This window comes from Mauremys reevesii, linkage group 2 (genome assembly GCF_016161935.1).
Source record: "Mauremys reevesii isolate NIE-2019 linkage group 2, ASM1616193v1, whole genome shotgun sequence".
In the NCBI taxonomy this organism is placed as follows: domain Eukaryota; kingdom Metazoa; phylum Chordata; order Testudines; family Geoemydidae; genus Mauremys; species Mauremys reevesii.
In genome coordinates this window covers 246,068,225-246,090,485 of record NC_052624.1, presented here as the reverse complement: position 1 = coordinate 246,090,485, position 22,261 = coordinate 246,068,225, and the positions used below count along the sequence as shown (strand labels likewise).

At 41.8% G+C, this 22,261-nt stretch overlaps 1 protein-coding gene across 1 annotated transcript in view; it reads right to left on the bottom strand.

The window, feature by feature from the left end:
• Positions 1 to 2,621: 2,621 nt before the first annotated feature.
• Positions 2,622 to 22,261, bottom strand: part of LOC120397325 (neural-cadherin-like) — a 73,804-nt gene continuing 54,164 nt past the window's right edge. Inside the window, exons 19-33 of the mRNA XM_039523022.1 lie at positions 20,834 to 20,927; positions 19,157 to 19,341; positions 18,335 to 18,567; positions 16,879 to 17,156; positions 14,985 to 15,199; positions 14,453 to 14,580; positions 13,537 to 13,664; positions 13,283 to 13,406; positions 13,017 to 13,197; positions 10,415 to 10,581; positions 9,829 to 10,093; positions 8,824 to 9,004; positions 7,662 to 7,915; positions 5,050 to 5,204; positions 2,622 to 3,056 (exon numbers count right to left, since the gene is read on the bottom strand). Coding sequence (XP_039378956.1) covers positions 2,622 to 3,056; positions 5,050 to 5,204; positions 7,662 to 7,915; positions 8,824 to 9,004; positions 9,829 to 10,093; positions 10,415 to 10,581; positions 13,017 to 13,197; positions 13,283 to 13,406; positions 13,537 to 13,664; positions 14,453 to 14,580; positions 14,985 to 15,199; positions 16,879 to 17,156; positions 18,335 to 18,567; positions 19,157 to 19,341; positions 20,834 to 20,927 — 3,023 coding nt within the window. The remainder of the gene's footprint in view (positions 3,057 to 5,049; positions 5,205 to 7,661; positions 7,916 to 8,823; positions 9,005 to 9,828; positions 10,094 to 10,414; positions 10,582 to 13,016; positions 13,198 to 13,282; positions 13,407 to 13,536; positions 13,665 to 14,452; positions 14,581 to 14,984; positions 15,200 to 16,878; positions 17,157 to 18,334; positions 18,568 to 19,156; positions 19,342 to 20,833; positions 20,928 to 22,261) is intronic.

Here is a 22,261-nt window from a genome sequence, read left to right as displayed (position 1 = left end):
AGGAAAAAATATACTGCTAGCTACCTATAAACTTTCCTAAGCTATGCATGCACGTGTAGAACCAGTGAAACACTGGCAGACTTTAGTTGCATTATAAAATACAGTCCAGATGGAGGACAGGTAATGCAGACTACTCCCCCACACCCTGGAGTCGGTAGTACACTGAACACCTCAAATTCATCTCTTCCTTACTGAAGACGTAATGCACCAATATGATAATCCTGAAAATCTTTACTGAACTTCAAATACAAAAGAGTGATAGGAGGCATACAAATTTATATACAATATCTACAGTATAATTTAACTGAATGTATTCAGTACAAGACTCAAGCAGCAGATAGCCTTACTGAAATTTTGAGGTTCAGTAGCTTTCATTTATAGCACAACATACATGTGCTCCAGAAGTATAAAATAGCTATTACAATTACTAGTTTCTTACAAAAAGGTAATACATTTATATTTTAGTAAGTAGGGAGAAACCTTCATTATGCCAAACATGACAATACATTGTATGTTTGCCATGATCAGTGACTTTGCATGAACAAATCAATATCTATCATAAAGGAACGAGTCATGGTTTGAGTTGCTATCCTGTTTTCTCTACTGCATAGTATCTAGCTGATAAATATCAACATTTTAAGTATGGTTTATATGAAGTATTTCATTATACTAATTAAGTACATTTTTTATTCAGTTGACAGATTTTTTTCAGTGAAGTGTGTCTCAGAATATTAGTTTTACAACAATTACTGTATTTCTCAAAACCTCCCTTATTTTAAATCGAGTATAGTAACTCCTCAATCAGCTGTCTTGCGGCATTCAGGAGGCAGGGGAGGGACGGGGAGCCTGCGCGCTGAGTCTTCGCCCCTCCCCCCTGCCCCCGAAACGCCGCAAGCCAGCTGATTGCTGTGGGCAGGAGTGGGGGGAGGAGGCGCTGATCCATGGGGTGTGCCGGTGGGCAGGAGGCGCTGTGGGGAAGAGGGGGCGTAGGGAGGCTGCCAGCTGTGGAGAAAGCAGGCAGCCAAACAACGTAAGAGTGGAGCATTGCACAACTTTAAATGAGCATGTTCCCTAATTGATCAGCAACATAACAACGAAACAACATTAACCAGGATGACTTAAAGTGAGGAGTTACTGTATTCTCCCTGTAGCTCCACTTCTCATAGATCAAGCATGAAAGTCAGGCACAGTGATGGAAGGTCTTATTTTAAAGCAGTATTTTATTGCTATACATCACATTTACATAGAATTGGCTAGACTAAAAATCAGGCTTCATGTATAGTGCTGTGGTATTAAATAATGAAAAATGAGTATAAAATAATTTAATACATAGTTAACAGCTTTAAAGCATTTTACAAACACTAACTGATCCTCACACATCAACCCTAGGAAGTGGGTATGGTCCCCAGTTTACGGAGAGAAACCGCTTAATGTGACTTGCCCCCTGCCACTGGAGCTAGTGTCAAAGCCAGGATTAAAACTCAAGAGTTCCTGACACTGATCCTGTGCTCAAATCACCACTTCTCTCAAGAGGCTTATGGTAGCAGCTCACTTTAGCTATCACATTCAATTAGAGTGTGTGTGTGGAAGGGGAAGTTGGAAGATAAACAACTTACCTAGTACGTTGTTTCTAAACCTTGTAACACGTCTTCCCTAAGGGCTTGTCTACGCTACCGCGCAGGGTCAATTGAAGATACGCAACTTCAGCTATGTGAATAGCATAGCTGAAGTCGACATACTTAGATCTACTTACCACGGTGTCTTCACTGCGGTAAGTCGACAGCTGATGCTCTCCCGTTGACTCCACTTACACTTCTCATTCTGGTGGAGTACCGAAGTCGATGGGAGAGCACTCAGCGGACCTCCGCTGGATCGATCGCTGCCCGCCGATCCGGCGGGTAGTGTAGACAAGCCCTAAGTGCGTGATCAACAATGTAGCAATGTAACATGTATAACTCCATTTTGCAAACCAGTGAAGTGTTTATACACTATACGGAAGGACATTCTCATCTTTTTTCTGCTATCCCCAAGTGTTTACTTTGCTTGATCCCATCCCCAAAAGCCTTAAATTAAAGGTCTGGACAATGTTTATAAGGGTGTGTGTGTGAGGGGAGAGAAAGGAAATAAGAGAAGTGGACAACTATCAACAAAAGAAAAACAAAAAACAAAAATCAAGAAAAATAATGTTTTGTATTTAACATCTATAATTATAGTTGTGATTTTACAGTCCAAAATGTTTGCAATTTTATAATAATCTCCCCACCAGTAAGTATCAACTTGTTCGTAATCACACTAAGACCAAGAAGAAAATAACTGAAGTATTTGCATATAGGATGTTGGTAATAACTCACTTTGGCCTACACAAAATAAAGGTATTTCATAAAGCTGTGTGTGCGCTATGCTATTCAAAGTATTCAAAAAAATTCACACATTTAAAACTTTAAATTTCTAACTTTAAATATCTATTTATATAGTACATACAAAAAGATTTTGTATTCAGAGTGTCACTTAAGGGAAAGGTGAGTGATTCGTATGAAATGCCTGACTCAATAAATAAGTTATTTATTTAACTAATTAGAAACATTTTAGCATCTTATACAAAACACTAAGTAGAGTTCATATCACAGCAATGTGTTGGGTTCCCATCTCTCCATTTTCAAGTGTTCATTAGAAAGCGCATAGAGTTCTTTAAGCTCGTCAAACTTTGATCCCCACTCATGGAGATCATCATAGTTTAGATCTTCATCAACACTGGAGGAGTCTAAGGAACTAAGGCTCCCTGCCAGAGAGCACTGCCCCTCTAAGCAGTAAAAGTGAACAGTGTCTGCTGGAAGACTACGTAGATCGTTGTCTGCGTCGTATATTATTTGAGACACATATTCCTTGAAGTCTGAAATACTGGTGACTGCAGAATTTGAGTCTCTTTGATGTGAGTGTTTTGTAAATGGGTCTCTCTCTGGACAAGAATGTGTCTTGAAGTGTGGAGCAGTGGTTTCTGAGGAGAATTGGGGGATGCTTTGCAGGGGTTTCTTTAATTCATCTATATCATAAGCAGTCTGAAACACATTAATTAATGCAAACATTAAAGAGATATGTAAAACACAAAGCAAATGCCCTAAACAGCAAGCAACAGGCTTTTTTAAACTCACAAATGAAGCAGAGTATGGGAGGTCTTCACAGACTGAAGAAAAGAGAGGATCTGAAAAGGGATGACACCTTCAGATTAGACAAAATCTCTGTGAATACTGACAGTCTTTGGCCACAAACAAAAATCCACCATGTTCCATGCAAATTCAGAGAAGTGGAAGGTAGATATGGCTGTAAATGGAACCTCCACTCCAAAGTCATTACGTCAACAGCGTGTCAAGTCATAATGAAAAAGGTTAAAACTTTTCCAAACCCCCAGACAATATTTACCCTGGGCCAGTATCTGGGATACCTATAATCACCATTTCCCTTTTCAAAAGTGAAGTATTTAAATAGAGTGAAGATTTTTAGAGATACAAGGTGGCTGAGGTAATTTCTTTTATTGGACCAACTTCTGTTGGTAAAAGAGACAAGCATGACAGTGAGCCCTACAAGCCAAGGATGGTTTTGATGGACTATCCCCACGACCCACCTGGTCGTTCACTGCTTGTAAGGATGGTGGCTGTGAGGGAGAGCTTCGAAGAAGGAGGTAAGAACAAAAATAAGGGCTTGTCTACATAGGGATAAAGCCTAGAATAGCTATTCTGCATTAGCTCATGTGGACACTCTTATTCCACACTAAAGATACATGTATACTGCAGCTGAGAGATGCAATTCCTAGCTCAGAGAGAGGTACACACACTAGTTATGCTCAAAATAGCAAGCTAAAAATAGGAGTGTGGCTGTGGTGGCATGGGTGGCAGCTTGGGCTAGCCATCTGAACATGTACCTAGGATCTTGGATGGGGTTGTACTCTGGGGGATAGCCTGAGCTGCTGCCCATGCTGCCATGGCGATACTACTATTTTTAGTTCATTAGCTCAAGCAAAACCTTCCAAAATGTATTAACCTAAACCACACAAAGCACTCCTCAGGCTTGTCTGCAAGCTGAGGCGTGAATCGACAGTGCACTAGCCTGCCATGCATTAACTGACTGTGTGGACCTGTGATTGCACTAGAAGTTCCACAGTGCTCTGACAGCAAGAGGTTAAAGAGCCCTATAGAACTTTCAGTGTGTGGAAGCAGGCCAGCAGTGCAGACAAGCTGTTAGTGTAGAATAAGTGTGTCCACTTGGGGAGTTAGTGTGGAATAGCTATTCCGGGCTTTAAATTCATCCCCTAGTAATTTCTCACTATCTTCCCTGCAATTTCCCCATGTAGACAAGCCCTAAGGTAACTTCAGGAACCCACAAGAAGCCTACAGAGGGCTGCTTGAGAAACTTGTATGCCCCACTGATCTATACACCTGAATGAATGATCTATTTGAGCCAAAGAAATATTTTTCCTCTTTTAAAACATGAAGTGACTTGGATAGGGTCCAGCTAAGTGAGAGTTAAAAAGCAAGCTGAGCACACTTGTTATAACTCTTCTCAGACACTATCATAGAGAAATCATAGCAAATGGAATTTGAAAAGTTACAAGGTAAGAGTGAAGTACCAGTAATTACTCCCATGACACTTTTGCCTTAAATTCCTTGCTGTTGCTGTTATTGGGTAGTGTTCATCTGTGTGAGAAACAAATTTCCTTATGTTCCCTTCTTTTTCACAAGTTCTTACACTAAGTGCAAGGTGCTTTAATACACAACAACCTGCCTCCAGGAGATTCAGATCTAAGACAAGACATGACATGTCATTAGAGAAAAACTTTGGGGATGGTGGCGGGGTCAGGGAAGAAGAGAGTTATGTGAGCAAGATCATCTGGGTGCTTTAGTTAGTCACACATACCTCTTGAAAAGTTCCACACATTTTTTTGAAATTTTGTTTTCTTATTTTCTCAACATACTGTTTCTTTGACACGAAGGTGAGAGAGCCATTTGGGTCTGGATTGCTGTGTGTTTAAAATATTGTCAAGATGCTGTACCATACCTGGTCGTGTTCTCCCCCTCCTTCCTCATTATAATTGAAGACATTTTCTCTAACGTCCTCCCAGCTTTCATGCTCTTCAGGAATGTGATAAACTCCTCCTTTCCGAAACCCTGATCTCCCCCACTGACTCCACACTGTATAAGAGACTAACAGAGCTGGAACAAACAGATGCATATATGTTTATTATGTGGCCTCTACCTTCCTATGAAATGTATTCACATTTGAAAACAACCTGAGAAAAATTAGTATTTAATAATTTAATATCCACATTCCCAGGTAAGAAATGCATTGTTTAAGCCTCAGTATCCAATTAAACATAAGTACACTCTCCAGGATGGTAATGAATCATTTATATGTTACATCAGAAACTTCATTAAAAGGGTATTTTACTTACCTACAGGAATCCATTAGGACATTTAAATAGAAGGCATTTTGGCCATTCTCTGGCCTTTCACCAATCCTGAGTAAATAAGATACCCAAAGTAAGTAAAACACTGTTTTAATGAAGATAACAAATGTAATATAATCATTTGAGTCATTACTTTTCTGAGCTATGTACACTGTTAATACGGGGGAATTGACAATTTTATTAGGAGAGAGAAGCAAAGCAATAGTTTATAATAAAATTTAGTTTTTGTAGCACTTTTCATAGTCCTAAATACTATGGTTATCCATGAATCTTCTTTAAAAGAAATGCCATTAGAGCATCAGTTTATACCTGAACTCGAACCAGAAACAAGGAGAAGGGACATGTTATCTGCAGGAAGTGCTTGTCGGGGTGCAGCACTGGATAAGAGCCCAGATCCTAGAACTTTAACCTTTGGCTCTGGATACAGTCAGGAAAAATAAAAAATACAACTCTCTCCTTGTCCCTTTCTAAATGAGTGACACGGAAGTGACAATAGAGCATGGAAGTGTGGTGGCCACACAAAGCAACCAGCAAATTTAGGATTTTAACCACTAGGTGCCAGGGAGTGAGAGAGTGATGAGATACAACATGAAAGACTTGGGGGGGGGGGGGGCAGGAGAGAGAGAGAGACAAACTGCCAACAAGGAGGACCAAAAGTGATGTGGTCCTATGACCACACTAAACAGAACTGTATACATGGAATCTGAGTTCATTTCACATAAGTCAATCAGGATCTACTCAGACATTTCTGTCCCAAATGCAGTTGTGGGAGGCATCATTTAAATGTTATTTTCAAGGTTTTTTCTCCAGTAATACATCAGCTGCTTTGTGCTGACAGAGTTTTGGAGTAACAGTTTGAGCCTGAAATAGGATGCCTCTCCCAGGATGTGTCTACACTGCAATAAAGAACACCCACAGCTGGCCCATGTCAGCTGACTTGGGCTTGCAGGGCTCAGGCTGTGGGGCTATAGATGTCCAGGTTTGGGCTGGAGCCTGGGCTTTTCAACCCTCTGAGGAAGTAGGGTCCCTGAGCCTGAACATCTACACAGCAGTTTTATAGCCCTGCATCCTGAGCCCTGCAAGCCCAAGTCAGCAGACACAGGCCAGCTGCAGGTGTGTTATTACAGTGTAGACATACCCCACGATCCTGGCTGGGGAAGACACAGGTTCCCCCTCCTCCTGTTTAAAAGAGAGCCTGCCACTATTTTCCTAACTTCTCCTGCAAAAAGCACACAAGGAGCCAAACATTTTTGTGCTTATACACACCAGTCCAGATACTGAACAACCCCCACCTACTTCAACGTATTGACAGTAATGTAAATAAGCACACACTTTGACAACAATCTGGACTAGAGCTGGTCAAGAGTTTTTCTAATGACTGTTATTTTTATTTATTTATTTATTGGTCAGAAAATGCCAGTTTGTCAAAACGGTAGCAGTTTTGAATCAGATCAGGAAGAAACCTGGGTTTCTCACATCCCCAATCAGTGTCCTAACCTATTAGCTATTCTGGGTTTGGTGTGGGTCTCTTCCTGCATCCCCCACCCCCCACCAAAAAATGTCAGAAGGCCTCAGTTTTGCCTCACTGTAGAACAGGAAAATATTTTCAATTTCAACATTTTTCATAGGACGGGAAAACCATTTCCCACCAAGCCCTGGGTAATATTGGATAGGTTGAACATACAGCCATGTATGAATAATAGAATCAAAGATCAACTAATATATAAAATATATACAATATTTATATTGATTGTGTCTCTTTCTGACCCACCCCTTGTACATTGCTTGTCTGCTTACATTGCAAACTCTTTAGGGAAGGGTCTGTGCCTTCCTATGAATGTGAACAGTGCCTACCACATTGTAGGTGCTGCTGGAATACCAATGTGACAATAACAACATGGGAATTTGGGGCAGTTGAGGCTTGGAGGTGAAATAGCTGCACATGCAGTCTTGGGTGCCCCAGGGGAAGCTTTAGAAGGGGGTGGAAGTGAATGGAGGGGGAATCTAGTTTTACTTGAACCAGTCCTGAAGCCAGTGAACTGCAATTATGTGATAATGACTTTCAGTTGTTACTATTCTAAGATGGATTTGAACCAGTGACTCATAGCAGAAATAAAAGGTGCTCTCTCATAAGTGGCAGTGTCCTTGTTTCAATGGTGTAACACGTAGTGTAAGAATAAATTAAAAATATTTTCTTTCCTACCTAGAAAAACTAGGAGGCACATGCTGATTGCCAAGATTGAGCCAGAGCTGAGTCCAACTGGTTTTCCTGCTTTCACCTGGCTGATTTCACACCACTTTCCTTTATAGCCATCAGGACACTGGCAGACAAATTTGTCTTGGGAATGTGCCACACAGGTACCCCCATTCCTACAGTTCCAGAGTCCACAGGGTGTAGAGGTGCAGTGTTTAAGCCCTGTAAGATTATCCGTCACTTCTACTTTGCCAGTTGGGCACCTGAATGATGAAACCAACAGATTATTTTGGGTGATGGTGGTGACAGGAAGAGCATGCTGCTTTGTAAATGCTGTGCAGGGAAAATTGTTCAGTAATTCCAGTTTGCTACTTACACATGTTTCTAAAACCAATACTAAAAGCTTTTAAAGAAAATAAAAACCAAGAAGCGCTCATGCCACATCACTACTATGAAATAGCTGTGAACTGAATGGATGTTCTAGGTATTGCCATGTAAACAGAAACTCCAGGTGTCCCCCTACTTTGCTTCCTAAGTCCTGCCTGCAGCATTGCCACAATGCCCAGAGAACAAGAAAATACACAAGAGATACCCCCGATTCCTCAAAGAGCTCTACTTCCCCCAAGGGGGGAAACAGTCTGCTTCAAAACATGACCAGCCCTAGCTGGAGAAGCAGGAAAGGTTCTTTCCCTCCACACACATTCGGAACCAGAGGGAGAATCTGGTAGCCCCCACTGACATCCAGAGAAAAAGAATGAGCAAGTTTGTGGCAGGGCTGGATACAGGCTTTGTTCTGGTTATTTGGACATTTTGGAATGAGGATCCTCATCCTCATCCCCATCCCGGGACTGGTCCCTCTGGGGACATAATCTGCCAGCAGCATGGAACAGGCTTGGTGCCCCTGTATTCCTCATCTTCCAACATGAAATTGGAAAGATAATGGAGGGGTAAATCTCCTGTAAGAACACAAATCCTCATGGAAAGCCGGGGAGTCAGAAAGCATGCCAGACTCCTTGCCATGTGGTTCCCAGGTAAGTATATGGGAGAGAACCCTGGAGCTTTCCCTTTAGAAGTAGATTGGATAGCGGCAATCTGCAGGGCCTTATGTAGAAAGAGACGGTCCCAAATGATCATGTCCCACTCCCACAGGAAAAACAAAAGCTAAGTGTACCTGCATTCATGCCTTCTCCACAAGTCTACACAATGGAAAGGACCGTGACAGGGCTGACTGCGGCAAGCATTGGAATGACAGCCAATGGTGATGCCTTGCTGCTTCAGAATGAAGCTGAACTCTGTGATTTTGTCATCCCCAAGAAGAGGCTGACCATTCAGCTGGACATCACGCATGCAACCTACATGAGCAGAAAAGCATAAAGACAGAAACACAGTGTTCCTCACAAACCCTCTCAAAGCACATTGCATTGCAAAGTTCTTTAAACATCTTTGAGGACTTGTATCATTATCAAAATGATCGCTGTTTGCATGCAAAATAGTCTGATCACAGGATAAGAGTTTAGTAACGCAAACACTATTTTACTAGTGGTCAAGATTCCTTCTGACATGTGTGCCTGTGTTCTTGCTGGCTGGCCCTGCACAGCATTATAGCGCTCCTGCAGCAGAGCTCAACAGAGTTGAAGCTGTGAAGCAGGTGGTTTGATTGGGGCTCTCCTTGCCCACCCTGCTGCAGGCTGAGGGGAACCCAGATGCAAGTGACTGCTTTCTACTTTGCCCAAAACTTAGACAGACAGAGCTCCACCTCCATCCAGCCCAGCCATAGGGGTAGGGGTAGTGAAGTTCTGTGCAGAACCTCCCACTTCACACCCTGCAGTAAATATTCCAGTATTGATCCTCCCCTCCCCTCTGGCTGTGAGGAAAGAGGTTGGAACAATCGCAGTGTTGTTCTCCTCCCTCCAGGCCCACAGAGCAGGGATTGGAACTCCACTAATTCTTGCTTTATTCTGCCAATGTCTACAGTGGGAAATATCAAAAATCCAATTTACCTCAGTACAAGGGCATTATTTGGCAAACTGAGGGCAAGGCAGTAGTTCTGAATTTCCAGCCAGAGGCCAGATCCTGCATTCCAAGGCCACTCCAACCTTCGGTAGATATGCCTATGTGGGGCTTGGAGTCTCATTATTCCCTAACATGCCATTTCCATGGTTCATGTGTCACCTACCTTGGAAATCACTGTCTGAGTGGTTAGGAACGCGGTTTCCTAGCACAATGCTTGCCAAATCCATTTCGAACCATCTGTTTGCACCCATAAAGGAGGTCACTTCGCGATCCCCTCCGCCATTATTAACACGCAAGGTAAACTCATTGTTATAGCGTTCCATAGTCAGCAGAACCCACTGGCCGTTGTCTATGCGTAATGTGCTCAGTCTCAGATGCTGCTCTTTGTCCCCCAAATTGAAATTAACACCAAAATGTCCATCAACCACCTACAGGAACACAGGGGAAGAGACCTTTAATAATGTTCACACATATACCAAAAATACATGTCCAAACATCAGAATATAAGCCACAAATTCTAATAAGTGGGAAATGTTCCCTGCATGGCCAAGCAGCACTGCGCTAGCTGCATTTATTTCTAAGGAAAGACAGAACTTCCATGAATGAGAATCGTTACTCAAAGGGGCAAAGCCCTGCCCTTATTCCTTTGAGGAACAGGCACCTTTAAATATTCAGAAGATGCTTCTTTTTTATCATTGTGCAGTGGCACAAGTTAACGCCACTGACAGAACAACATTTGGATTGTTTACCTCCAATCTGATGTATCTACTTCCGTCTGCTGATGCCATGCTGAGAAGGGTGCTGAAGGAAACACGGGTGCGTACCATGAGCTGGACCTGGGTAATGTGGGCACTAAGAAAACTTTTCAGTTCATAATGAATCCAACTGTCCCTTCCAAAGGCCCACTCCAGAAGAACTAAACATAACACATGGAAAATATAAATGTAACATCATAATATTTGGCACTCACACAGATCTTAACTTTTATACACACACAGAGCTCTGAAGAGATAAACTAACCCTCAACATAAGGATTTTAGTTCAAAAGAAACTCTGGCCAAGGTGCTTGGGGTGCTGTGGAACACAAAGCAACACAGCTACATAGACTCTGGCCTCTCAAAAGTTAGAGCAGATAAAAATAGCAAGTACGGGAATACAGGAACTAGAGAGGGCATTATAGCACACAAAAAGCCAAAAAAGTGATCTAAAAACCAATTTTGAAACTTAAAAGCATCAGTGGGGTTTTTATTTTGTTTTAAAGCATGGAGAGAGACAAGGGCGGACGTCAGGGAGACGAGTTTCATGTTGCGAAATTTGTCACAGTGAAGGCCCAAATAGTGGGTGAGGTGGTAGGCAATGGTAGAATCCCTAATATATGGGTGAATCACAGCACAGAACCAAGGAAAGGCATAGGGAGGTGGTATCACATACAGCCAGGATTTACATCTTTGAAAAGGTTATTAAAAACTAATCTGGCACCTTTTAGCCTGCCACTGTTCTCACAGCAGTGGAAGGTTCCCCCAAAAGCTATATTGTATCAGCATTGCTACTTTCTATTATATTCTTGGGTAGCTTTGTGATAATGGATTATTGCTGTTTTGTTCTGGCACATCTGTGAAGGAATGTCTGTGAATCAATGTGGCTGCACTTGTGAGCTGCTAGACCATATTTCCCTAGTTCGTCTATGAGAATGTCAATGTGGGACTGTGCCAAAAGCCTTACTGAAAAGATATATCACTTCTACTCCTTCCCCTCATCTAGTAGGCCAGTAACCGCGCCAAAGAAGGGAATTAAGTTGATTTGTCATAATTTGTTCTTAAATTCATATTAGCTATTATCTATCACCTTATTATCCTCTAGGTGCTTACAAATGGATTGTTTAATAATTTGTTCCAGTATCTTTCCAGGTATCAAAGTTGGACTGACTGGTCTATAATTCCCCAGGTTCTCTTTGTTTCCCATTTTAAAGATAGGTACTATGTTTGCTGTATGAATGGGGAATGTTGGCATAGATGGAGGGAGGATTGGGAGATACAGAGAACCCCTAGTGGGGGATAGGGTTGGAGGACTGTGGTATGGGGATAAAGGGGGAAATACAGCCCCTGTCATTTTGGGGCAAATGGGGAATCCTGGTCTGGGGCACACAGTGCTGATGCCATGGATGTCTGAGGGGGGATGGGAATCAGGGTGCACACAGATTCACGGATATGGGAGAAGAATGGGGGGAACTGGTACAAGAAGAGGGGGAGATGGGAGGCAGACAGACACCTGGCAGGAAAGAGATTGGGGGGATTACAGGGAATCCCTGAACTACAGGGGGATGGGAGGGTGGCACACAGAGAGCTTGGGCGGGCAGGGTCGGGGGGGAATGGAGGAATGCAAGGAGCCCCTGGTGTGTGCAATAAGCTCATCCTACACAAGCTATTAACAGTGCGACCCCCATTATATACTTCACATGGACCTAGTAGAGAGAGCACAGCACAATTACTCACTCTACAGGAGCTGTGGCTCTTCAAGATGTGCTGCCAACAGCAATTCCACTCAGTGTGTGCTCCCCAAGCTCATGAGATTGGATTCTTTTGAATAGCATTATCTGTTGGGGCTGCACTGGTGGCCCCAGCCATCTTGTCCCTTCCCACAGCTGAGTGCACAGAGGACAGTGGCTAAAACGCACTCTCAGTTCCTTTACCAATGAGAACTCCACAAGAACAGAGCTCTGATTAGCAACCCAGTGGGAGTGTGAGTCATGGCACCTGTGTGGACAACATCCTGAAGAACCACAGTTATTGGAGAGCAGTGACCATTCTTTCTTCACGTGATTGTCCACATAGATTCCATTCTTGGTAACTAACTTGGACTTTCCCCAGATCACATGGGAAGTGTGGCAGCGCAGGGGGATTGAACCTGTATCTCCAAGATAGCGACTTAACCCGTGTCATCCTTCCTCTCACCTATAGCCACCAAGGATGCTGAAAGGTGCAGTATCAGCTGCACTTCGTTTTAGAACCAGAATCAGAAACTTGAAACAAATGGGGGCATGAGCCACAGAGAAACTGCAAATCCTCCCATCTCTCATTCTCAGTCAGATGTTGCTCACAGAATGAAACCACAAAAGAGGTAAATGAAGTCCTACAAAGACCCTCATTGTGACACTTCCTTTGTACAACAAGTGAACATAAGTACTTCAATATCTGCAAGTCCAAACCTTTCACAGAGCAAGGCATTGCATTACTTAGCTACTGGCTCCAACCAACTGCTATCAAATTAAACAAATTCTGTACCATGGTATTCCCTATGGCTGCCTATTCCCAAAGATTCCCATGATTCATTTCTCCCCAAGACTAACTGTACCTTTTGTACATTTTGATCCAGCGTATCCAGGGTAACAGCCACAATTAAAAGAGCCCCATTCACCAATGCACTTGCCATGAATACCACAGGAGAGGGCCCCAGCTCTGTGACACATTTCATCAGTCATAGTACAGCCTGGCACACTGTTTAAGGACTCTGCAGGATGCTCCAAATCATAGACCTAGAAAAGGAGGGAGAGGGGGGGAAACCACCTTAGGCAGCTGTTAAAAATATTGCCCCAAAGAATGATTTCCTGTTACTCATACCTTGCTGTCAATGATGACATTCCGTATACAGCCAACAAACCCCTTGAAGTGCTTTTGTGAATTACGGTATGGCAAGGCCTTCTTAACTCCACCCAGCTGTAAGGGTTGGTGAACGTTGAGGAACCTGCCAGCATTTGGGGAGGAGAGGAAAAAAGGAAAGAATTAGTAGCAGTCAACCTAGATTAACAGTAACTTGGTGTTTTTCCTTTTCTTCCTTTGTTCTTTTGTGGTTGTGTTATCTGTTTTGTTTTTACCTCTCATTTCCTGGAGTCTCTTCTGAAACTTCGCAGGCAGACGGATCCATCTGGGAGATTTCCTTAAGGAGTCCATCGTCATCTTTAACTGAAACATTTACGCAGTGGTCAAGAATCAGCTGCACTTTCTAGAGTGGAAAATGCATTACATTAAAGATCAAATTGTTTTTTAATTGCAGATTTTACACCATCTACACAACACGCCAGTGCCATTAACTACAAGTTAAAATGCAGGAAAATTGTATTAACATAATAATGAGTTTTTACCTGCAGAGCTCAGAGGTGGGTAATTATACATTAGCATTCCTATTCTATAGATGAAGAATCAGACACAGAAGTTCTGATTCTCCCCTGTGCCCAAACAGAGCTGTGGGTACAGTGAAAAGCAGAAGCTGATCAAGACTCCAGGAGTTTCAGGGTCCCTCCCCCTCCCTCTCCGCCTCCCTCTCCCCTTCTCAGGTTCCAGGACAAACAGCAGTGGAGTTACCTCCACCAGTTTCAGATCAGCAAAGATTACCCTGGCAAAAAAGAAATTCTTCAATACAATCTCCAGCCTCTTTAGCCTCATTTTACTCCATGTAAGTGGCATAACTGAAATTGGTGGACCAGAGTCCAGCCCAGAGCAATGAGGGAATTTGCCGCAGGTCACTCCACCAAGTCAGGAATGGAATATGACTAATCAGATTACCCCAGCCCTGTAGTATAATCATTAGGCAATGCTGCCTCCCTGACAAAGAGGATGGGAGACAAATCTGAAAGTCTGTAATGCTGCTGAAGCTGCTGCCATGGCCATTGGGGGTGGGGTAGGGGACACAAAAATATTTAACCAGACACTATATTAAAAGCAGGAATCTTATCTTCAAATGATAACCAGATAGATGAACCAAAGGTTTTACAGGGTTGTTTTTATACTTGCCTTTCCATCACTTATAATTTTTATATTATGCCAGCGGCGATCTGCAACATTAACTTTCTGAGACAAGTGCAGGAAGAGTACCCCAGAGCCATGACTCAGAGTCAGGGATGGGACACTGTCAGAGAGCTCTGGAAAGGAAACAGTTATTGAATAAGCCTTCTCCTGTCCAAAAGTCAACCACATATGTATTAAAATCCACATGAACTAAAAACTACCAACTCAATTTCAGTTTAAGGAGTTTTTTAGTGTGAATGACATGCAGATTAGCACTGTCCCAGATATCATGAGTCTTCTTAAACTGCATTTTTTCACTAGTATTAAAACCACTTAGCCTGCAGGGAAAGAATAACAGTACATAGAATGAACTTGAAGTGCTGGTAAGTTGTTTTGAATGCTCCTCATTCGCCAAGAACATTTATTTTTTTTCTTTTTAAAGAGAGAAAGAAAGTACACAACAGTAAATAAAAACCTGAGTTGTACACGCATGCATGCATGAACTCACGCAGAAAATGAATCTGTTAAAGTTTTTAACCTAAAGCAATGAAGTCTTCCACTTCTCCAGGATGACCATGTGCTAAGGGTCCATTGTACAACAGAAGGCCATCAGCCACGTCAGTAATAAACTCCAACGAGATACGGCTCTCAAAGCAAGGCTTGATGGGAGGGAACCAGGCATAACCATGCCCTCTGAAGGTACGTTTTGTTTGCTGGCAGTCAGGCCCATCAAAAGTTGCAGGGCATTTACAGCTTTAAGAGTAAAGAAAAACTTTAATTTGTTTTTTCTGCAAGCTGAAAACTCAGAATATAACCCTTAAGGAAATTATCCTTAATATACAATACAAACCATGCTAACTCACACTAATGAGTGGGAGACACACTGCAGATCACCACATGGAGAACAAACAAGTGAATAATCACAATCAAAGCTTATGCATCAAACTGCACTTAGTTCATTTATTTTTACAAGTAGTTTAGTTTTAGGTAATACTGCACATTATGTACATAAAGGATTTTTTTGTGAAAAAATAGTTAAGCCACCGTAATATATAAGTTTCAGAGTGGTAGCCATATTAGTGCGTATCAGCAAAAGAATGAGAAGTACTTGTGGCACCTTAGAGACTAACAAATTTATTTGAGCATAAAGTTTCATGGGCTAAAACCCACTTCATCCGATGAAGTACTCCTCGTAATATATAAGACCTCGCAATACCCTTCTGCTATTAACTCTTTAATGTCACGCAGAGGGCGAGAGAGAGAGGATTTCTTGCTGGTTATCAGATTTGTGGATTATTGCGTATATATTAGTATAGTACCTCAAATGTGCTGGATGCTATACACACAGGATGAGAATTCCTTCTCTCAAGAGCTTACAATCGAAACAGGAAAAACAGATGAATGAAGCAGGGAAAGGGATACAACTTACAAGCCACTAGGGTGATGGCAGGCTCACTGTTTTGAAATATTTAATTATATCTGTTTTATTTATATTACAAAAACATAGATGTGAGAAGCTTTTTTTCATGGAGGCTCAAGAGATTATAATGGGAATAAGGAATGGTAGGAATACAGATTGTGGGAAGGATTGTTAATGGGAAAGAAGGATAATGGAAGAGAGGAAGATTGGGCACCAGTTGTACTATTCAGTTCCTATACACTACAGTACCTGAAGGGACAGGTTGGGCAAAGGGCAAATCCCTACAAATGACAACAAAGGAAATGGGGGGAGGGGAGGAATCTATTCATGGGCCAAGTCTCTAAAGTGAGTGAATGATAATGGCAGGAGGCTGTGAAAAGACTATGTTCCTCTGTAGCAAGACTGTTCCATGTTTAATACATTTGAGCAGCATATTGGAATTGGATGTGGGCTTTACCATGGACAGGGTCTCTGCAGGTTCAGTTAAATACCTTGAGTTGCACTGTCACCTCCTGCAAGAACTATTGGGCAGTTACTGCTGCCTTTCCACCGCAGAGATAGTTAAGTGTAAGTGAGGGGTGATATAAATCTGCACACACACTTCGGGATCAAGGTATGTGTGTGTATTACTCTTTCCTCACTTCCATGTTTGACAATATGCTGGGTATTAAAGATTAGTCATTAAAAATATAAAAACATGGAAAGCGAGGGGTTTGTGCCTGTGGGAAGAGTTTGTGAGTGACATGCTGTGGCTGACTAACAAACATCAGCTTCTCATACCTCCAAGTTAAGGGAGGCCAGTGCACCTTTCATGCTTTCTACCTTTTGAGGATTATGATGATCCTAAGAAGCCATCAACAAGGTCAGAAATCTGTTGGCATGAACAAAATCAAGTACATCCAGCCAGATCTGCCTTTTGAGAAGTGATGAATGTTGATTTGCTTCTCTAAGCCCCTTTCTCACCCATTTTGAGTTGGAAGAAGTTCTGAGCAGCATGAAAAGTTACACTAACCTGTAGCCCAAGTCAGTGTCTATACACGTGCCACCATTGAGACATGGGTTTGTCCGGTATGAGGAGCAGAAAAGATGCTGGCTTTCTCTAGCTGCACAGGTGCACTGGGCACTATTCAGGACGGTCACGGATGCCAGTGAGACACTTCCAGCAGTAGTTATTGTGGGGACATGACTATAATTGTACTTGCTGACACATCCAGTGCTATGAGTGCAGTTCGCAGTCACACACTCATCTATGCCAATCTGGGTGATGCTTATATCCAAGATGATTTCCAGCTGGAGAAGAAAGTTAGTTTTATTAATCTGCCTTTTCCTCTGGGAAGAAGCTTAATGTTGAAGACAGTGTGAGAATCACAGCCCCGAGAAACCAAAATCTTATTTATCCACAAAACAGGTGAAGCCTGAGCAGTAGCAGTGAGAGTGTCCCTGCCAGTGCACCATTAACCTGCCTACAGACCCCACCACTATCCATAAAAGGGTAGCTCCATTGTAGTATCCATTCAGTCCTCTGCCTCCTTACTGGGACTGTTTTAACTTGAACTGACTGAGAATTTATTAAATAATTTGTGAAGAATTTCACTTTTTTTTTTTGAGCGGAGTAATTTTATTTCAGCTTTTATAACAAAAGATCCCAAATACTCGCTCTCTCTCTTTGCGACCTGGACACTTGCTCTCTAAAATCAGGCTGAGATTAAGTAGTTGTAAAGGGCAACAACAGTAAATAGACATGATCCTGATGGCAAGAGGATCCAGTCCATGTTGCATTGCCAAAGCGCATCCTCCCAACGCAGCAAGTCACTTAGCTGCTTATTAGATTTTATTTGCAGGAGTGTGTTTTGGTGTGTTTAATTTTCAGCTCACATTTTTTTCTGACGGGAAAAGGTTATTTTATCACTCTGCTCTCTTACTGTAGAAAGATGGATCTTTTGACTGAGCAATTTTGTGAGTTCTAGTTACTGAACATTTCAATACATGGGCCGAGGAAATAAAGCAAAACATCAAGAACCATGTACACAAAAAACCCAACCATATGCATCAGTTATGGAGGATTTCATAGTCTCTATAGAAGATATGTGTTCTAAAACACATACTCCTAAAGGAAGTACAGTATTCCAAGGGCAAAATAGTCAAATTTGGGTGCTTACAGTTATGCAACTAAATGAGTGGCTTGACATTCCGAGGTACTGAACACCCTCAGCTCCCATCAAAATCTGCAACTCTGAAAATTAGGTCGTAGTATTTGGATGCCTAAATATGGATTATGGGTCTGAACTTTAAGCATCTATATCTGAAACTTTTGGCCAAACTAATAAAGAAATTTTTTGCTCAGTAGAGTCAAATATTGCAATATACAATCTTTCTCTCTCTCAGAAAATCAATGATTCTGTGCAAACATTTTCACTAGATTATAGATGCAAGATTTTAATTAACTCAATGAGTTGAAAGCCACATACCCGTGCTTTGGACACTGCCACGTTGCCGTTAAGTTTTTCTGCTTTATAATATGGTGGTCCAGAAACTGTAAACCAAACATCAACCCCTCGGGTTTGACCTGGGGTGTTCAAGACACTGAAAATGTGGACATTTTCGAGTTGAGCTGGTATGATTTCTGAAAGTAGTTTCTTCATTTGGTTGTATTTACTTTCTCTCTCAGAAGACTGAGATATAAAATCCTCTGCAGTGATATCTGTAACAAACAATTTAAAAAAACAATACACTCATCTTTGAGATTGAGGAGAATCATATGACGTTCAATTATAATGGGAGCAGCAGAGACCAGAATAGTTAAGTTTGCATATCTGATTCCATTCTCGTTGCACTGAAAGACTTTTCACCTTTGGGCTCTGAAATTTTTCATACTGGTTTCTGCTCAATGGTTTGCACTGTGGGGCTTATTTATTCAGTCATTACATTTATTTTATTTCTCTTTAAATCAGGAATATCTTTAGAAGGATTTTTTTTTACTAGAGTTGTTCAAACAAATTCTCTTTGCAATATAAATACATGGTTGCATTGTCAGTGTGGAACTTGTGGATCTTATCTTTGTTTTACCCTAGTATGCGGCATTTACTGCAGTGTCTTCTAACCCCGCTTTATGTATCTGGGGAAAAAGAAAACAAAGCAGAGCACATATGTACATTTTTCAGTGCTCTACTTAGAGGAATATTAAGCATATCCAACACAGATATCTAATAATTAAGCAGACACTAATAAGAGTTCAAAGTTACACAGAACTAACATAAAGGGGACGGATTTAAAAAAATACATTATTTTACCGTTTATTCGTATAGACCCAGCATTACGGATGGCATCATCTTTGATTTCCTTCACAACCACCTTTACTGTCGAGATCACATCTGGCCAGATTCCATCAATAACTTTCACTCTTACATTGTAAATTCCTGTTGGGGTACCTTCTTTAATACTCAGCAAACCTGAGTTATGATTGAGGATAAAATACCTGCAACAGAAATTATGTGAGAGGAAAAGGCAAAGAATAAGTTCTATTCAATCAGGTCAAGACCAGATTTTGTGGAGAATTCCCCTGGTGTAAAGCTGACAAGCATAACAGATCTACCCCCTCACCTCAGGTGAAAGGAGAGCAAGGAGCCAGGGTAGAGCAGAACTCTGTTACACTTATCCTCCATTGGCGTAAGGCCCCTAGAAACCCCAAAACTGTGGCATAAACTAAAGCAGGACTCCAAGTTGCTCTAACTCTGTCTGGGGCTGGGTGGCACAGAGTTGGGGAGCCATCTCCTTTCCAGTGCTTCTAAACAGAGCTCAGACGCAGTGCAGAATTGAGCCCTTAGTGTGTGCACAAGGCCATAGTCAAATATCTGCATATTCTATAGCAAAGTAGACCTAAATTCTATAGCAAGATGTCTGGTTCGGCAGCAGCTTCATTAAAATAAAAAAAAATTATGCTACCTCCTAGCTGCTCGCAGACTATCACCCTCAGGGTGTGCTGCACACTCTTAAATAACTATGTAGTACCATGGCCTGCCTCTGTTTACCTTTCCATGTGGATCAAAGATCTCGTCTGCACTAAGGACTTTGCACTATGTCACTAGACTGATGTAGCCGTATGAATGCAAACCCCTAGTATAGATGCACTGGTATAAAAAAGGTGACTTGCAGTGGTGCAGCTACCCTCTGACAAAACAGCCAAGTTGCACTGTTGCAAGTCACCTATGTTCTGCACTGGTGCAAACCCCATCAATCTAGCTACACAGGTGCAAAAGCTCCCAGTGTAGACAGGACCTCAAAAACTAAGTGGGGGCACCAAAACACCACTTCTCCAGGGGTGGAGAGAGTATTAGGGAACTGTATTTATGCTGGGGATTAATGGCACTGGCAGGGACTATGGGATAGCATTCCAACTCGTTAGTCAGGCATCTGTGCATAGTACAGGGCTTTTGACGGAGTGGGATCCCAAGCTGTCACGAAGGCAAAGATAACCACTGCTAGTGAAATGTCCCGATCTAGCAGCTGTACCCCATTTCTGGCAATATTCAATTACCCCTGAAATTATTACACTTCCCCCTTTCCCTCACCCAAAGCCCATGCTGCAGCCACAATCCTCCTGAAAAAGGATGAAGGAATCCCAAGCCGCCTCTGAATATACCAATGCAACTCCTTAATTGTCTAGTGAGGCTTCTGGTTGCCTGTGAAATGATTAAAGGCACTCTGCTTGTCAGGGGATGCACATTTCACCTCAGAAATTGCTGGCCTAGGCAGCAACTGACTGGGGAGCAAACTGGAGCTGCTCATATGACTGTGTATAATGTGGCTTCCTCTGTAGGAAAGGGGTTTGGAGATCATGTGCACACAAATTAGAGTGCACACAATACACTCTGGCATGTGAGTTCTCAGAGAAAGTTTAAATATTTTCTTTCTTTTTTTTGAAAATTTGTCATCCTTTTGGTCAGGTCATTATTTTCTTTTTAAAATACCTTGACGCTTTTTCTTCAAATTGATAGGTCTTGTGATCCCAGTCATCGTGGTCTGGTGCGTGAACTTGGCCCAGTACAGTTGTGGGTAAGATACCTATCATAATTAAACATATGAATGACATAACTAAAAAGTATCTGACATTTATACACACATATAAACAAATATGCAATAATAATTTCGCTGGCTTTCCTTAACTCTAAAATCTTCGTCAGTACTTGGGATGGAATTAAAGGCAGCTCTGTAATGATTTATTAATACTGTATGTTGGCCTGGTTATTGGGGTGTTTCTATATGAGGCTATTGGTTTAACTCAGGCTGTCCGGAAAAACAAGCAGGAAAGAAAAGAAGGGCTTAGGATAAGCCACCTCTGAACCATTAGCTTTGATGACTCTGCTCGTCTCCGGCCAGCCTGCAAAATTGGTTTGGATCAGAACAGGAAAAGGCCCGCTGTGAACACAGAAGTTTAAAAGAACTGGATTAAAAAGGATACTCAAGAATGGGGCATTAATTGAGACAGAAACCCGGTGAAGAAGTTAGGCCGGCCTAGGTTACCATCAGGGGATGGTAAGACAGAAGGAAATGTAGAATGTTTTAAAAATCTTGTTTCTCTTAAAAGTGTTACTACTGCTAATACTTGTGCTTGAAGAAGGCCGTTCTGTCACTGAATACCAGGGGAAGAACCACAGGTGTCTGAACTCAGTTGGGCTTGGGGGATAAGAATGGTGGATACAATAGATACTATACCCCAGCCTAAGAGTGGGAGGCAATGTAAAATTGAGCCCTGAGATAAGTAAAGACCCAGAGCCTGACACCTGAGGTGATGCACTCAGAGAAACCAGAAAGGAGCCAGAGGTGCAGCGAGCCCTGTAACTGTAACAGTAGTTATTTGATAAATATATTTTGCAATAGCCATTATATAGGACATAATATTATATACTGATGTTAAACCCCTGCAGAACCTGAACACAACAGGCAACATGAAATACAAAGCCTTCCTTACTTTATCATGTGTCACAACCTCAATGTATGTACGTCTTTTCTATTTAAATGGACTTAGGACAAAAAAGCCCCTCAGTTAAGTTCACAGAAGATGATAAAACAGACCAATTCATCTTATGAAGTACAGCAAAGTGGTGTCCAAAATTCACTGTAATTAAGTTTGAGGAATCCAATATTCCATCATTTCAGTCCAAGAACAGACCCTTGAGGACTGCCAGCAATGACCAAGGCCTTTTGTGCAATTAGCAACCACACAAAAATTTCACTCTGTACATCAAACTAAACCTTATAACAAGCACACACCAAATATAATAGCTGTCCAATACACTGGTGTTGTTTATATATAAACATCTTATAACATATCATGTAAGCTCTACTACAGTATACCTAAGAAGTAGGGATGTCAAGTGACTAAAAAAATTAATCAC